The 18,997-nt window shown below is 38.0% G+C and overlaps 1 protein-coding gene across 2 annotated transcripts in view; it reads right to left on the bottom strand.

The window, feature by feature from the left end:
- Positions 1 to 736: 736 nt before the first annotated feature.
- Positions 737 to 18,997, bottom strand: part of SH2D4B (SH2 domain containing 4B) — a 56,161-nt gene continuing 37,900 nt past the window's right edge. For both annotated transcript variants that reach the window (XM_054277211.1, XM_054277212.1), the window contains exons 7-8: positions 3,738 to 3,958; positions 737 to 1,071 (exon numbers count right to left, since the gene is read on the bottom strand). In XM_054277211.1, the coding sequence (XP_054133186.1) occupies positions 979 to 1,071; positions 3,738 to 3,958 (314 nt within the window). In that variant the 3' untranslated portion in view covers positions 737 to 978. The remainder of the gene's footprint in view (positions 1,072 to 3,737; positions 3,959 to 18,997) is intronic.

Here is an 18,997-nt window from a genome sequence, read left to right as displayed (position 1 = left end):
TAGTCCAAGCACTAAGCAACTGCCCCACAGATCTAGGCTTCTGTTCAATTTTCATAGGGTTAATATTTATAGTAAATGGATCAGGAACACATTGTGTGCATCTTGGTTTAACACATAACATAGCATGATGACAATGTAATTAGCTTTACCTTTTCTATATATAAATATACCAGCCCCACCTTTTCTCATAACTCAGAAAAGGAAAATACCCAGTCCTACAGCAAAGTAAAGCTAGCAATATCCACTGTGTCTCTCGCACATCTAAAAGTGGAAAGCAGGACAAGGCCAGTGAGAGAATTGCAGCAAATCAGTTTCCTTTAGAATAAACTGACCACTTCCTGTACAGGAGAAAAGTTCCTTCCAAGGCTGTGGGGCTTCATGAAAATGTAAATAAAATGTGTTTGACCTTTGTCTCTGCTGTGGGGAACTTTGTAGGCCTGAATTCAAAAGCATAATGGCAATTTTCAAACTACACGTGATTACATACACAATCACAAACTTCACAGGGATGTTTGAAGCTGCTTCTCTTGTCATCAAAGTGCACCACTGGGTAATGAAATTGTCAGCAGAAACTGTCAAACCTTGCTTTGGAACACAGAATCTGTTCACCAACACTGATACCTCATACAGTGCTCTGTGAATGGCTCCTGCCCATGCTTCTTGCAGTATAAAACATGAGAAAATTAGGACAGGAACTTAGCATTCTGTGCAATTGGCTACAACCCCTTGAAAATTTTTTTGGAAGTAGTCCTCTTTTGCAATTTGCTGGTAAGTTCTCACCTTTCAAGTGCTAGCAGTATGAAAAATGATGTTGATAATTCAGATTCAAACCAGAAATATTTTAGGCCTCCTAATGAGGATACTTTTTGGCCACAAGACCAGTGGCTTTCAAAGTGGGTTAACTACTTCCATTGTTTACTTTTGTAACTATCTATTACTACAGCTATCCAGAATGCATTCCTGTTGGTTCTGGATCAGTTATTCAAATAAAGGGCTGTAGTCTGGTGGATTCTTCTGCTGTCCACATGGCTCCAGGAGTAGCTCCCCACCTGAGGACGTGATGATTTCTTCCTGGAATGATAAAACCAATTAAAATATCAAAGATATAAACTGCATCTACCTTCTAAGTACAGCAATGAAGGCCATAATTCCTCTGTAACTGGCTAGCAACTATAGATAAACACTTGATAAAATAATTACAGACCAGCAAAAGGATTTTACAGGTTAATCATTTTCTTCATGCTCTGTTTGTGTTATTTATGCTGGTAGCAACTTGTGCTATTATCAAGCAGTGAAATCAGCACATCCAAGAGACTCTGATTTGTACTACTTGTAAGTTGCTGCACTATTTAGGAAGTCACCTACAGATGCTTATAGAGGGTATTCTCATGGGTTAATTGAACAGACAGATTTACCATGCCAGTCTTCCATGCTGCTACCCCCAGGCAGACTGAGCAGGAGCTCAGTGTTTAGTGAGCTCACACACAACAGTAACAGCTTTCTGACTGATGACAGCAAGGTGAAAGACATTGCCCTTGGTAGGAAAAGGCAGTCTGTACTCACAGCACCTACGTACAGAAGATGCACATTGACACCACATTCTATAAGGTTTGTTCTTCCAGCTAATGGCTACCACCCCCTTGTGTCTGCCAGCTGAGTTGTTTGAGTGACCTCCCAGTTTTTCAATCAAAATGAAACAAAATGAAGTCAATCAGTACAAGCAAGTAAAAAATTAGTTACGCCAGCCCTCCTCAGGCCCTTAAAAAAATTCCATGCAACCTCTGGGGTGGGGAAGTATACTCTTGCTAAAAATAGTCATGAGGAAAGCAGCACCTTTTCCAAAGTATAGCAATAGCTGCAAGGGAAAATGTGCCCACAGTACAACCAGTCATATACAGATTGCTTGGGGTTACCAGGAGGCTTTGGGACAATTGACGGTGTACTTCACCAGAGAGGGCAGGCAGAAAAGCCTCTAAGAAAACCAAGTGACAGACAGGATAAAATACCTCTTGAGGTGATTGCCAAAGGTACCAGTTTTAATACAGCCATAAGCTGGACAGGGAAAATAGAACTGTGTGTTGGCATTAAAGCTGAACTGGTTTCCCTCATAGGCTTACTACTGGGGCAGCTATTAATTCTTATCATGGGACACCTAAGCAAGTTTTTTCCTTTTATTAAATGGCAGGAACTAAAAGCCATTCTGCTTCTGACAAGTGCTCTACTGGTGTCTGTAAATAGATGTGTTCCTAATACAGAGATTGCCTAACGTGAGCTGTGATGAAAATATAGGAACATGGCTGGAGCACAGATGGCTGGAATTGGTTGTCGCCATCACCAGGGGCAGAGGGGAAACTACATTAGCCAGAGGTTCCACATCTAACACCTGATAATCTGCATCTGCTTTTCTTTCCCTGCCAAAGCCCTGGTTAGTCTCTTTCCAGGTGCACTGGGGCTGGCTGGCTGGGATGGAACTTCATAGCTGCCTGTGCTCCATTGAGACATCGTGTTTTCAATTTGTGGCTAAAACTGCGTTGATAACACACTACGGTTTTGGCTATTGCTGATCACTGCTTGCACAGCTTTCTCTTTTCCCCACTCAGGCCCTGCTTGTAGGGTAGGCTGGGAATAAAGAAGAGCTAGGAGGGGATACAGCCCAGTTGGTTAACCCAAATTGGCCAGAAGGACATTGCATACAAGAAGGGTGTCAGGGATTGGAGCTTCCAAGGTGGCCACCGAGAAAGATTTTATTTAAATTAGGGGAGAACATATATTTTAGTCAAATGTGACACCTACCATTTCCCCATGTAGAAATATAATTTGTGGACATTTAATATCATAGTGATCTCTGAGGGGACACTAAGGCAACACTAAACAGATACTGCAAAACAAGTGAGATAAAAGCAAGATTTAAAAGACAGGGAATTTAGAAGAAAAATAACCTGAGACTGAATACTTAAAAAATTAAAAGCTGTGAAGAAAAGGAGGAGCAAAAAATTTATAGAATTACTCTGAGACAAGTGTGAGAAAAAGATAAAATAGGATGGGGAACTAGAAAAGAAAGGATGAAGAGGAACTATAAGGGTAGCTAAGAAAAAAAGAGAATTAAAACTGATGAAGATAGGGAGATGCCAGATGAAAACAATTTATGCTTTCAGAAACAGTGCTACTACTTAGTTACAGTCTGGCAACAAGAAACAGAACCTAGAGTTAAAGTAATTCAAACCCATCTAAAGTCGAATAGTAAATTCCTCTTGCAAGATTGTTTTGGGTAATAAGAAGTGACCCTTAATATACCCCTAAAAGAGAGCCCCTCCATGTTCCCTTCTTTAGTGCAGTGTCACACTCTCTTGCTTTTGCACATTACAGCCCTCACATCAAAGGTAGAAAAATGCTGAAATTTCATTGAAAGGCCTTTCTATGGTATTTCAAATCCAATTTTCCACAGCCAAAAGGCTCAGAAAGCGTTACATCTGTCAGCCCTTATTAGGCCATTTGTAGCCAAGGAGAGTACACACTGTATAAAGGGACACAAGTACATACTGGAGCATTTGAAAGAAGGGGAAAAGCCTTCTGATTCACTGCAACAGAAGGATGAATGTTACAGCTGGGCTTAGTGTACAATATTCTTTCCCACTGTGGTCATTCCTATTTTCCAGCATGGTTTCAAGCTACATGGCTGCTCATTAAATTATTAATCCATTCCACTCAGCTATTGATCTCCACCTAGCAAGTGTTACCTTGTGAAAATCAATCAGGTCTGTGAGCGTTGGGTGTCGGTTTGGGTCCACCCCCAGGAAGCTGTAGAAATCCCCCGAAGCATCCACCAGGAAGTGCTTGAAGCCGTTCTGCTGGCGGTAGGACAAGGCGTAGCCCCAGATTTTCTCACTGACTCGCACCAGGAACGCGCCTTCAGATTTATTCATCAACAGCTCCTCTGCTTCCTGACGGCTGATAATGCCTGGCCAGAAAAAACCCCATGGTTATGCAGGCAACTGGTCTGCCAGAGGCAATCAAATGCACCAAACACTGAACAGAAGTGAAATCACAATGGTGTAACTTCTGAGTGCTGGAATGTTTCTAGGAGGAGATGGAGACAATGTTTATGCTGTTTGCTTCTGAAGGATAGCTGTAAGCGTTTTGATGGAGTCTGGTGGGATATGCTTTTTAAATTGATGATTAAGACTTGCTTTTTCCCATCCTTACTTCTTTTTCAAAGGATAAATAAATGCAACTGGCCTATCAAACCAGCAAATTCTGGACAAGCTGTCATTTAAGCAGACTAGCATAGCTAGGCATTGCAGCTTGAATTTGCAATGCATTGCTGATATTTGCAATTAAATTGCAGTTCTGCAGACACTGATGTCTTATAACTGCATTATATGGCCTACAGAAGGAATGTAAAGCAAGTGCCAGGAGAAAAAGCTTTTCTCTGCTGTTGTAAATCCACACACATACACGTGCATAGATGCATATAGGTAAATTGGAGGGAAAGGTTTAATGGGAGTAGAGTTTCAAAAACTTTCCCATTTTATTCTTTTGTATTTGAAAAATCTTCATCTCTCTTGTTTCTTCTGATTCTGGGGCACAACACTGAAGTTGCTGGTACTTCTGCTTGCATAGAGGTTATAAAAGATAAAACCTATTCTAATCCTAACCCATAACAAAGGTGTGATCAGAATTACACCTGGCACTGAACCAGGTCTTACCATCCACCCAGAGAGCCTGGTTCCAGTCTGTCTGGTCGGCCTAGAGGACAGTCAGCTCATGTCTCAATTATCTGTGAAACACCAGATGCTCACTCTCATCAGGAGCAGATGTTGAATTAGGCCATTCTGAGTGTGAACATGGCACATACGTCAGTAAATAATGTATGTACATGTTCCAGAGTTACTCTCTGTGGGGATAACTTTCTCCAAACAATGCATGTAATATTTAATGGAACTGCTTGTCATCCTAGAAACCTACACTTGTCCTAGAGAGAGTTCCATGAAGCCACATTGTTTCAGTGTAATAACAAACATAGTTCAGGGATTATCACAGGGATTTGCACAGTGAAGGGTTTATCTGAAAGTTTGGAATGTTCTAATTAAGTCCTTAAGGAAAATTATGCATCTGGGAGACATAGGAAGGGACTGAGGAGGTCTGGGTACTAAAAGCAAGCCCTGTGTGATATTTGGAAAGGTAGAAAAACATCTCCTTCTTTCAATTTTTGTCTACTTTGAGAATATGAATTTCTTTTACAATTTTACTTGGTGTAGTGACAAAGGGCTGAGTCTCAATGGGGGTCAAGGTCCCCTTGATAATACCCTAGTACTAAGAAGAAATGTACACATATGTAGTCTGCTGAATGACACCCATTTCTCTTTTATGAAGGATATTGCATCATCTTTGCACCAGACATGTAAAACAGGTAGTCCAAACATAAGTATTTGTTTAGAAACAGCAAGTAACTGCTCAGCAACACTGTCAATTGATGCACTTTCCAAAATTAAAAATACTTTTATTGGAGGTGTTCCAAGATGAATTATTAATTTTTTTTGAACTCTGTTCAAATGAAAAGACAGTACCAATATGAATCCATATGATATTATGGGAAATGTATTATGGGAAGTTGCACCACCATATCCCAATACCAGGTACCCAAGAATTACACAAAAACTGATTCTGAAATCACAGTATCTGTTAACCCAGTCTTCTCTCAAACTGGCCTAATTTAAGTATGCATGAAATGTGATATTAGTGATTATAATGGCTACTTCCTTGACAAATCTCTGCTGGAAATAAATGTAGATGAGCCACACTACCAATCTCAGAGCATTTAATGGCAGGAAAGGATAAACAGTGCCATCACCAGCAAATACTACATTAATTACCATAAATCAGTATTTACACTGTAGTTCCAGATTGAAGGCATGCTGATAACTTTTGAGACAGGAAGAGGGTGTTGTTATAACTACCTCTTCTCCAAGCAGTGCCAGAATTGTTATGCAGCCCTGACAGGGAATGAGGTAAACTAGACAATTCAGCCTTGGTGAATAGAGAATTTGTAAAACAAAGTGAGTTATAAAAAAAAAAAGAAATCATTGTATTATACAGTGGACACTATTAGGATATTTCTAGGGTTTAAATCACTATCAGGCATATAATATGAAATTCATTTAGCATTGATTAGTTTAATGGCAAACAATCTGTTCACCTGCTCTCAACTCTCAACAGTGGAGCTAAAACCCTGGAGGCTTCCACACAATGCCATCTTCTTTGCCAGACCTTAGTTGTGTTCTGGGCACTTCATATCATTGAGTAGGTAAGAAATGCCGCATTGCTCAAAGCCAAGCTCTGTTTTTGTTTTAATTCTCTTTTCTGCTAAAGATGGCGTAATAAATTATCAGCCAGCCACTCTCTTCCCTTTTACTGTCCTGATTCTGTTAATAGCTCACAAGAAACCATCTCTCCCTACCATCTCCTCCCTCTCCTTGCCTCCCAGTTATTTTATTTTTCTCCGGTTCAATTCTTCAGAGGGTGGTTATTACAGCAATGAAAGTTTCCCTCTACCCTTTAAAAAACATTATCCTGTTCTCAAGACAATTGGAAAAAGAGTGGCACTGTTCACTCCTGAGATGATTGTAGAAAGATAGACAAAATCTGTGAAACGCCTACATTTAAAATTGTTTTAACTAAAATCAAGAGTCTTTGGTTTCCCAAGGCTCCAATATGAGGTATGGAATCACAAATGCTCTTATCTGTGCTAGTTAGGATATTAATGACACATATTATATTGAATAGAAACCACTGATGCTTTGAAAACTAATTTCCCTTCACTCTCATTCTTGCTAATCTCTTAAAAAGATTAAAAAAGGGGAAAGCCCAGTCCAGTTTTTGATGCTTATATATATTAGCAGCTTGGATTCTTAGCAGAGAGAATAACATTTTCTAAGACAGTTATTTCAAATCATAGAAGATTCATCATCAACTGACATGTTCCTAACTAACAGCTTCATTTTTAAAATACAGGACAAGTTTTAGATGATGATAGGCACATATTAACATTTTTGTTGTAATTATGTTCTGTTTACTGCCACCAATCTTTCAAACAGGAAAAAGAACATCCTAACATTTAGGATGTATTAATCTCATGTGAAAAGTGGTGAGTTCAATATTAGTTTTATGAGCCCAGCTAAGAAATCCTAATGCTGCCTTCCAAGTTTACAGGAGCCTCAGCAGTAGAAAGTGCTATTCTGCAATGACACCTCAGCTTCCCACTCTACTTTCAGGGTTATCCTACATACATCCTTGAGTGAAACTCAAGATGTATGTATGTATTTGTTGCAAAAATGCCACACCAAGCATAAACTCAAGGCTGATAAATTTTGCCATCAAGACAGACAATGTAATAGAAGTCTAAAATTATTTTTTCACGATTATACAGATAAAGTAACATCACACCCTTTGCTGTGACCTACCAAGACTCTAAAGTACCACATGTAATAGTCATGTCCACATAAAATGATAATTTAGTCTTTAATGGTCAATATATTTTAATACACACACATATATATAAAATAAATATTGTATATAATACATGAATATTATAATATATGTGCATATGCCAAGAGGCCAGCTAAGGTTAGAGGGACAGCAGGTACAAACACAGCCCAGAAGCTCTCATTTACCATTTTGCAATACAAGCTATTTGTTGAGCTGATATTTTCTCTTTTTGTATTTTTTCCATCAGCTTGATCTCAAACACTCCAGTGCATGAGGTCTTACTCAGAAAAAGTGCTACAAATACTGGCAGGAATAAATGAGAACAATGTAATGACAGAATTCATGGCAAAAGTGCTTTCACAGCCATTATGAAAAGCTTTCTAGCTTGTGCAAAATTGATTTGATGAACAATTATGAATATTCACATGTAACAAATGCAGAAGAAAGAGACCATTCTGTTAATACAACTGAAGACATCTAACCAGAGTGTTGTAGGTCACTAATCAGGATCCAAAACAGAGAGAAGGCAATACCAGCATCTTCTTTGTTTTCAATAGGATTAGATCAAAGCCCAAGGAGTACAAATATGCCTGGCAATCATTACATGAATGATTCACATGCTAAAGGTCATAAAAACACATTACACTGAGAGCAAGTGTAAGTAGTAAATAAACACAGGAATTATGAGGAATTAGCAGACAACTCCTGAATAGGAGGACTATATTTGGGACTATATTTGTTCAATTATACAGGCGGATCTAATCAGAAAAGATATGACTATATAAGAATATATGTCATTTGAAACATAGTGATAAAATGGCCATAGGGGAGAAGGAGCAGTTTGCCCAGCATCAGACAAACCCTTCCATTTTTTCAAACTGAAAAACTAAGCTAGGTAGACATACTACCCTAAATATAGCATTTAGAATAAAAAAGTCCCCAATCGCAAATTTTTTCCAAAAATTTCCAAATCAACTTCTCTTCAAGACTTAATTTGAAAGTCAAAAGTTGGATTACACTTCACAATGAAAAAAAGAAAAAAGCTGAAGTAAATTTCAGGAAAAAAAACTCCACTATAGAACCTAGGAAATAACTTTGTTTAGAACAGAGTTTTGGGTCTTGGGCATTTTGAATCAAAAGTTGTGGTTTAGTGAGAGGATAATACATTATATGTTTTTCTCCTTACTTCACTATGACTTTAAAAAATCATGCAGTTGGAAGTAAAGATCAAACCTGCCTGGGGCCAAAATCTGAATGAAGGCAATCAGTTTTGAAGGAAATAATCAGAGAAGTAAACAGAAACTCAGAAGGGATTGATCCAAGTGCAGCCAGTGTGGTTTCAGAGGAGCTGACAGGCAGTGTTAACATGGCAGCGTTAACATAAACCACTGCCAGGAGAAGCAAGAGCAGCTTCTGAGAACACTCTGAGAACCTCATGGAGGGGGGCAGAGCTTCCACAGCCCTCAGAAGATGCTCATGAGGAGCCAATACAAGGTAAGATGAAAACTGAAACTGGGGAACTAAAACTTAGAAAAGGTCTGACCTTTTTGAGGTTCCACAATAAGGTGGATTGTAAAAACTTGAAACAAACACTCAAATGCATGACACTAGCTACCATCTCTGGGTGAAAAACCCAGCTCCTTCAGCCACTCAGAAAGACCAAAAGCATAAAATCAGGGAAGATGAAGTAGCGGCTTCCCTGCAGTGGAAGAACTAGAGCAGTTATGGTTTATACTCTCAAGGAAAAGTATCACTCAAAGCAAGTTTCCTCAGGTTGACTTTTTCAATTCTCTTCCACAGGTGCAAGTCTATACTTGGACTCTGAAACTGACTGAATATAGTTTTGCTTGTTCATTGGGAAGGTCACAATTAATCTACAGCAGGGTGATGTCTTGACTGAATACTTTATGTCATCCTTGAGACTGCCAATGTCGCACAGAATTTAAAGAACACTGTTATCAGTACAGTGGTTTATGGACTGTGCTGCAACTGAAAGAGTCAAAAAATAACAAAGGGTCTAAAGTACCACATATAATAGTCATGTATACATAAAAAGATCATTCTACCTTTAATGATTAATATATACAAATAGAAGTCATACACTGTCATTTCTCTGGTGTTTCCAGCAGGAGTAGCATGCACAACTAAATACATGCACAAATATTTGCAGCAATAGGATCTTACGGTGTACTGCTATTGAAGAGGTTTCACCCTCTTATTCCTTTTAGTCACAATACTTTTTTGAATGATGCCACAAGAAGAGATCAATAGTATTGTGTGGGAAAAGCTAGAGCTGAGAGGTAACAATAGCTCTGCCTCTGCTATTTCAGAATAGAAGCAATAAAGGCCAGAAAGCAAAGGAAGGGGGTAAATCAAAGACATCTGGTAATAGAAACAAAGCTGTTGAAGCTATTCACCATCTGCTGTTAAGGCAGAACAAACTCACATGGGACTAGATCTTCAAAAGAGTTCTGTTTCCATTTAGACATTGAAATAAATGGTCAAGCTTAGTAAAAAAATAAAAACAACAAATAACAAAACAACAAAAATTCAATAAAAAACTCAAACAAAAAAACAGCTCAATGATGGGTAGATCTGCTGAGGTTTGGGGGGAATTTTTTGTTGTTTTGTTTGTTTTCAAAACTCTGTCTTGAAATGCCATGGCAAGAACCCAAGAGCAAAGGGGTTCTGAATTCCTATGTAATGCTTTTGTTATTTACAGCTAGTAAGAATGCAGCTTTTTCATGCTGTGCTGCAGGTTGGTAATCTGAGTCCTAGTAACTAGTAGTATTTAAGGTCACAAAAAGCAAAACATAAGTATGTGTAAATAAAACTTTCCTGTCTCCATAGAACTGCACTGGTCGATAAAGCTGGGTTGTATTTAGAAATCAACAGGTAAAACACATATTAGAATATACTCACAGATGAGTTCTGTTGGGACTCAGGGGCCAGTATGGGGCCAGCCTTCTCTAAGCTACATTGGCAAAGCAAAGTGGGACTCTCTAGGGAGCCTCTGGAGAAAGTTTTCTCTGCTCCACACTCACCACCTCTTCTGCACAATTTCAGGAGTTGAGCATGCAGGAACAAACCTCACATAGAGATAATTCTGTGCTGGGGAAAGGTGAGCAGGAGCCCATTAGCCATTCTTCACCATTCCTCTCCTTTGTAACCACCCTGGCACTTCTCAGGCGTATGCAGAATTGGGAAGCAACACCTCAGTGAGATTCAGCCAACTCTCCAGTGTGCCTTGCTCACTATAGGAACTATGCCCTGGGCTATGCATAGACACATATAGCAAACCAAGGCCCAGAGGAATAATGTATTTCTGATGGCAAGAGATCCCTTTAGGCAAGGATGAGGCACCTTGATAATCCATCATGTGCTAAATGAGCTCTTCTTGAAGACTTGATGCATATCTTGAATCTCCATACAGGAGAAATTCAAGGAAAAGTATCACAGATAAAAATATATAGGACTGGTTTTGTTTTGGGTGGAGTTTTTAAAAGGTTTTTTTTTCAGTTTTTTTTTTTATTGGTCGGTTTGTTTTTTTTTTTTTCCAATGTGTATTCATCTCCCTGTTTTGTCAAGATACAGCAGTTCTTAGAATAAAGCAAACTCAGTCCTCAGAAGATTTCTTAACTCCCTAAGAATAAGACTCTCTAAAGCAATTAAAAACCTACTGAAATTCTGAAAGGAATAGATGCCTTACTCCCCTGGGAATCTTAAAAAATTCCATCTAAATGAATAATGCAGTAATAAAGAGTATTTTTCTTCAGGTTTACAGAAAATTGGGTGTGTTATATCCATTGTTGCCAGTACAGCTCACAGTTAATTCCCTATGCACTCTGCAGAAAATATACCTCTTAATTGTCTCCTTCAGAGTTCATTCTACATCCAACTATCAAATACTGTAAAAACCCTTTATACCCCGTCAAAACATTTACACCTTATTCACTAGCAAGCAGTGCAGCACATAAAAGACAGGTGTTGGCATTACTTGTCTGACTATTCCAGTGTATAATAGAGCTGTAAATTTTTCTGTTAATGTCTCCTCAAAACCTTGTCTTGGTTTCTCTTCCTTCTTTTTAGAACAGCCTATAGAATGCATTAGCTGGGAGGAAAACAAGTTAATCTCTCTCTTCTCTTTTTACATTATTGTCATGTATCAGAAGAAAAATATAGCACAAAATACTTTTAACCTTTTATCTCATATATATATACATATATGTATATATACATATATTTTTTTTTTTTTTTTAAAAAAACATTTTTGCTTTAGATATAGGCTCTTCTGACCTGAAATCCTGGCATTAAATCTCTGCTACTACCCTTTAATTTTTGTGAGTTTTCTCTTCTTGTCTAAATAGCTTCTGAAAAGAAGCTTATGCTAAAAGATGGAACAGTTAACCATTCAATTTCAGTGGCTTCTTAAGCTAAAATCCTGTGTGTAATTTAGTATGTATGATCAGTAACTTGTCAGAAAGTATGGGTCAAGAATATTTCATTTTGTACTGTGTTCACTGTTGGAACAGTTGTGTTCCAAAGTCAGATGCCTCAATGTTCTAGTGAACTCAATGGAAGATCAACAACAGGAAGATTGGGGTTTTGGTTTTGCTTTTGTTGGTTGGGTTTTTAAATCAGCAAATACTTCCAGGCCTGTATAAATGTTCTACACTCTGTTATAGATACCTGCCATTACCTGCCATGTAAGTAGGATGGGAAATAAATATATGCATGAGGATGTCTTCAAACTTGAGAAAATATCAGTACACTAATCCAAGTAGGGAATTTTGTTACAAATATTATTCCTGTAGGATGCATTCACCTCCTTACAATACAGATGAGATGGAATTTTTATTTCTATTATGTACTGAAACATTGAAATTTGCTTAATCAGTAAAGCACACAAATATCTAACTAAAACCTGACAGGGCTAGAAATCGTACAGGGGAGTATAATAAACCCAGAGCAAAGAAACTGATTTATGCTCTGATCCTTGCTCAGTAAACTGAAACACCTCTGTCGTGGTACAATAGTCACTGATACTGTGTTTTGTGTGCAAATTGAAGAGTGGGACAGTTTTTTTAAAAAGGTTAGTGGGCAGTATTCATCATCCTTTCTCCAGGCAGACAGAATGTTTCATTTATTCAGTCTTGGTCTTGGAAGCAAGAAACAGGAAATTTGTGGAGTTTGTGGTCATCTTTTGCAAGCATTTTGCTTGTTTACATTACTCACCTTGTTACTGCTCATCTAAATTCTCAAAGTTTACCGAGTTTGAAAATGAGAGAGAAAAACCTTCTAGTATGCAAATCAGATCTAAATCAAGGGAAAAGATGAGAAAACTGATACGTGCAAGAAGAGGAAAGAGGAAAAGCCCTCTTGGGACCTATTTATGTTTTCAAAACTCTAGCCATCATTAGGCTCTTGTTTCTCCTAAATACTTCTGAGGGAAACACAGACATGAACAAACATGAAAGACTGAGCTTTTACCAAACCAATTGCACAAAACAAAACAAAGCTCACAGCGCGATTCTTGTTTACTTTCTGCAAAAAGGAAATAAAGGAGAAAAGTAGAAGTAGAAAAATTAAAGTAGAAGAATTAAAGTAGTCTTTTAGTAGAACCTTCCTGGCTTTGTACAACTCATTCCAAGGCAACATTGCCAGGTGACTCTCATTGCCATGGGGAGCACGTGTACCAAAGGCAAGAACAGTGCATGGAGCAGCACTGCTGCCAGGTAGCCTCAGCTGGGATGGCCTTCCTGCAGAGATCTCAGAGCCCAGCACTGGCTGATAGGCAGTTGCAGTAGGGGCATGGGGGCACAGTTCTGAATACACAGAGAATAAGGAAAGTTTGTGAAGCTTGGGGTAATTCTTTCTGGAATCAAAGGCTCCTTTAAAAAACAATTTAAAGAAATATGTAAAAGCAGAAATTCTTTGCAATTCAAACTCAGCAGTCACTGAACACTTCACCCGCTGAAGGCACCACGATGAGGACTGAGTGCCAGTTCCCTGCCTTGCTGTGCAAGCTGCATTTGGAACCCAACCCACTGCTCACTCAGTGCGTGGAGATGTTACCATTTCCCACTGCCTGCAAGTGGAAGACAAGGGTGAAAAACTCCAAGTGTTAAAACTACTGTCAGTCTCAGGGATTGTTTTGGAATAAAACCTGTCTCCTTTGATTTTTATTTACTTGTGGCATCTTCCTTCTCTCAAGGCTATACGCACATTTAACCACGAGGATTTTCTTTTAAAAACAATGTCAGAAGAAATACTTGTACTTGCAAATCTATAGGTGTTTAATCTCAAGAAAGACAAGTCAAGCACAAAACTTCAGCTGTGCAGTCTTTTAAAACAGCTACATATTTTACTATCTCCGAAATAAGCATTGCTGACTGACGTGTGGAATACTTTACAGGACACGTAAATCCATAATCATTATTTTAAAAATTAAATGCTAATGGATATATTTACTTATTTTAGCACCAGGTTCTGCTTCTGCACTACACATTTAATATATTGATGTTTCTTAATAAGTAAGATGCTTCTTTTTGTCTTCAAATAATTTTGACATAAGAAAAATACTATATACTGACACCAAATATATATTTTTTTCATTAGGAGTATTGATACATAAATTATTTTTGATGCTTCTGAATTATGAATACTTGGTTGCTTAGGCACACAAACATTTAAGTTTGCAATGCAGACTGGCTTCTTTGTGTAACCTGTTCAAAAAACACAGCCACATTTACAGATATATAGAAGACACAGTAAATAATGAGCATTTATTTAGAAAGGCTGCTGTGGGCTAAGAACAAAAGAACTCCATCCCAGCCAAAAGCAGGACATTACCCCACCATTTGCATGAGTATACCACTTGTAGAGAAAAACGGGATTTAATTCAACACCCATGGATTTCATAATATCTACCCTGTGGCTGATATTATCCTGAATAAATTATATAATAAATCAGCATAAACTCTGGCAAAACAGCTTGGGCCTGATTAGACTTCTTCGCCTTGTATACTGTGCAGCCATTTATCCTGAGGCAGGTTTTGACCCATTATACCCATTTTCCCATCATGTAATTAAGTACAGAAAATAAAGAAGAATTAAAAAATCAGGCCCATGTCCACACAGACTGGGCTGAGACAAACAGCTGCCAAAAAGCTTTCTAATAATAATAGCAATAAATTACTTAGAACTGTAATATGCTCTGATTTTCTATCAAAATTAACAAGACAGCAACATTAAGTCCTAGTGCAGTTCCCTGTGCCACTATTGCCATAGCTGTAAATGGCTAGGAAAGAGAGTAACTGTATTTTCTAAATGCAGAAAAGAAATTAATTTCTTAGGTAATAGGAAGCTACTGGCAAATTTCATCAAGCCAAGTGAAAAGCAGAAAAATGGATAAGAATACTCTGAAATCATTGTGACCATATGACACAAACTATAAAAAGGCAAACAAAAGCAAAGCAGATGTGTCTGTAACACTCCATTTTATGAGTATTTCTGCCTTTATCATGTCATCTCCACTAAGCATTAAAAAACCCACCAAAACAAAATAAAAACCCACTCACACAAAAACACACAAAAGGTAAAAACAAAAAAACAACAACTAAAAACTGGAGGGAAAAGCAGTGCATTCAGTCATGAGCCAAATTATAAAAAGCCTGCAATTCTTAGGGTCCAAAACTCAGAGAAAACAAGAGTGCCACTTTCTCAAGCTCATCTCTTGAAAAATAGGAAAATAATTTTAGAAAAAGGTCATTCTCAGGCATTCTTTCCTTCTCCACATTGTTATAAAGCTTTTTTATATGTCTTGTATAAAAGCAATAGAATGTTTTATTATAAAAACAAAGAATATTTAAGAACCTTTTCAATATATATTCCAGTTTTTCATGATTGTGTTGAATTAAGATAAATCCCAACACTTCAAATTCAGACTTAGAAACTGAACTCAATGTCAGAGGTTTCACATGTTTTACTTGGATGTAACAACACAACCAAAATACAGACTATATCTTCAGGCAAACAGGAAATATATCCTAGTCTTATTTAGGAAAAATCTTGAAATAAATGAGATGTACTGAATGAAAACACATTTCAGAACACTGAAGAAAAGTTACCATGTTAGTCTTTACCAAGAGGAAGAAAACTGCATTGGCTTTAGACTGGCAGATGGATTGAAATAATTTTCTGTATGATGCATCTCTGAATGAATTCTTCAATTACTATCCATAAAGGCAATTAACCTGCTGCTCTACCTGAAACAAACAAGCTTCACAATGACTTCAATGAAAGAGCAAAGTAAAATGTTGACATGCATAATGACTCTTAGATATTCAAAATCTGCTTGTGTGTAAACTGAATCCCAAAGCTCTCCACAGACATCCATGCTTAGTAAGGTTTATTCACATGTCAAATTGCTGTGAACAAATGTCTTGAATAGTGTAACACAAAATACACGTGGCTAGGAAAGGTTTTGTTACTCTACTGATTAATAACAGAGAGGTGATACCTAGGCTGGTGATTGTTTTTTGAGAATTATGAATGTTCAGCCTTCTTTGGGAGCCCTCCTGCTACACTGCTAGTTTAAATGCTTTATTTATGCTAATACTGATTTGCTATTCAGTACACAGAGAATGCATTATGAATAAAACTTAATTCAGTAGTCTCATTGTAAAAGCATTTGCCCAATGAACAAACACTGCAATGTCTAGAAGATAATTGAGTTACATGGTAGTAAACAAAATATTACACTACAGCCTCTGACAAGCTGCTAACTTGCTAGAGTTGCTAATGTTTTTCACTGGCCCTTACATATTGATACTGATTTTTATTGATGTATCTATGCTTTTTACATGACTACATGGAAGTTAGGTTTGGCTTCTTGCATCCAACAGAATTCTTTAGACCTCTAGTTTGACTTCAAGAAGCAAGAGTTGGCTTTTAGATCCTGGGGCCATTTCTCCGTGTGTTGTCTTTCTATGTGCCTCATGACACAGCTGAGGGTTGCTGCGTGACCCCAGGTGAAACTCTGAATTTCAGGAAGAACCTAGACTAGTGCCACAGATTTGGCCCACGGTTTATAGCTTCTCATGAATACCCTGAGTAGATACCAGCTGATAAAGGCAGTCACATGGTGCAACTGGCTCTGCAGTCACCACAGCAGTGTGTGAGTACAAGGCAAGGAAGCCTTCCAGGAGGTTTTACTGATACCCTTCTTGGCCATTAATTAGACAGAAGAAAAGTAATGGAATGCATTCTCAGTTTGCTTTTATCTAATAAGGAAGCCCTCAGTTTAAAACAAAAAATATAGCCCACAATCAAAAATTACTGATGAGTCCTTGTCCTTTCTATAATTGAATTAATAGATCCAAAAAGTACAAAATCCTGATTGTATAACCAGAAACACATGCTCACAATGATCTTTAAAAGCACATATATCTTACAGCTCACCTAGAATGCTACAATCTCAAGGGTGTTGAAGAAGCTGTCAAGACACATTTTCCATAAACTTAAATGACAAGTGTACTAGTAAATCACAATGTCAGCAGAGCTCACTCAAAAGGAGGAGAAAAACAAAAGCCACAGTTGACATGGAGCCCTGGAAAATTCAAATTTTACAGCCTAATGTTTCAACAGATAACTAGGCAGAAAATATACTGTTCTTTGCTTTACATGCTTTTCTCCCAGGTGAAGGAAAATGTTTTTTTCCTTAAATATATTCCCTTTGTGTAATGTTTAAGAATGCATTTATTTTCTATGTACATCAGCAATCTGAAATCTATTTTTAACTGTGAGAAGCTTCCAGATGACATCACTGGTCTCATAAGAAATCATTCTACATGTTTTTTTAATCAAGTAATTATTAGAACCTTTATTGCTAAAAGGGGTACAAATTTAAATCATGGTATATCTGGAGTAATTTCCCATATTCAAATTAAAGCAGCAGGTCCAGATAGATTTCTACATAGCATTTTCTGTAACTGCTTAAGAAACTGTACTTCTTTATCTAGCTCAAAGAAAAGTAAATGTAGGCATAATATTGATAACTAATTTTTCTTCTCCCACACTTGGCTAGATTTGGGAACCTTAGGCTAGCTTTGTTAATTACAGTGCTTTCTAGCTGCTTGCAGCATTCTTGAGCATTGATTTCTTGTACTGTTCCTCAGGGGGAAAAGTTACCTTTAATCACTCAATAAAGTGAGCCAGACACTGAAGCACTGTTGAAAGTCAAATGAGAACAACATTAGGATAGTAAAAACTTCACACCTAACAAGTGGCAGTGTAGGACCCGTGTGCAGCTCTACCACTGACCCAGTTCTGGACATCCCCTGGGGTCTGACACAGTTCTCAGTTAAGCCACCCAAAACCAGGCACTAAATTGCCTCATTTCCTACCAGCAGTAGAGCTGAGGTGAGTGAGCTAGCAGCTAGGCTCAAACTCACAGCAGGAGAATCTGAATGAGGGGTTTGAAACCACTACTCAGAAAGAGAAATTACTTCAGTGGAGGAACCAACTTCATCTCAAAAAAAGTGATAAACAGAACCAGGCACAAATTTTTACTAAATTTTTGAATCCAAAGTCTGGAATTAATTGTCTTTCATTTACAGTAAATTTCATTAATGAAACATGATAAAGGAACTCCACTCATACAGCAACTGTGCAGAATAATTTGTTCCTCCCACTATCTATCTAGGTTCTCAAAACTTCTGTCACCACCCTGTAAACAGCAGCATGGTTAAGAGAGAAAACAGGAGAGGGAATTCTGTCCCATGACTAATGAGCTAATACTTTCTTGTACTTTGGATTGAGTATCTATAAATGTTTATAGCACACCTCAAGTTGAAAAGATTACATTTATCAAGCATATTGGAATGAATTTATAATAGCCACATGCACTCATTAAAGATCCATGCTGTGTTTAATTGTGAGAAGCAGTGGTAGCAGCACTGGCAGAATGGCCATGGAATTACATATAATTTAGATCTCAGTCCTCTCCACTGTGGATTGAGAACTCTTGTGTATTTTATTCTGGATGTTAATCTTGGATAGAGAGCTAGGATTTGAAGCAGTCAAAGCCAATGCCAATCAGTGTGCCAACTTGCTCTTTTGGAGCTTTTCAAAAGAGTCGTGAGTTTGTGATTTGACAATCCCATTCACTGAAAGGCCAGGAAAAGAGGGAAGAACTGACCTTTCTGAAATTGAAAAGGGAAGAAGCTGTCATTCCCTTAATATTTGCAAGGCAAAGGCAAATTTCTGTCTCCCTCACTCCACCCCATTCTGCCTCCATGCCAGCAGCACACAGTGCAGTGACACACACAGGTTGGTTGCCTCAGTCACAGAAATCCCTTCTCTTCCTTTCTCTACCATCTCCTACTGTTTGCCTCCTGCAGGGAAAGCAGTTCAAGTGTCCTGATCTGCTTCTAACTGGGTGAACTGGAATTAAGCTAAACCAACAACACATTCTCTCTCAGGCCCTCACTTTCCCCCCTGCATGGCTACA

This window comes from Melozone crissalis, unplaced genomic scaffold (genome assembly GCF_028551555.1).
Source record: "Melozone crissalis strain CALT ecotype California unplaced genomic scaffold, PUWL_Pcris_2 ptg000019l_1, whole genome shotgun sequence".
NCBI lineage: Eukaryota > Metazoa > Chordata > Aves > Passeriformes > Passerellidae > Melozone > Melozone crissalis.
This window is presented reverse-complemented; position numbering and strand designations above follow the sequence as displayed.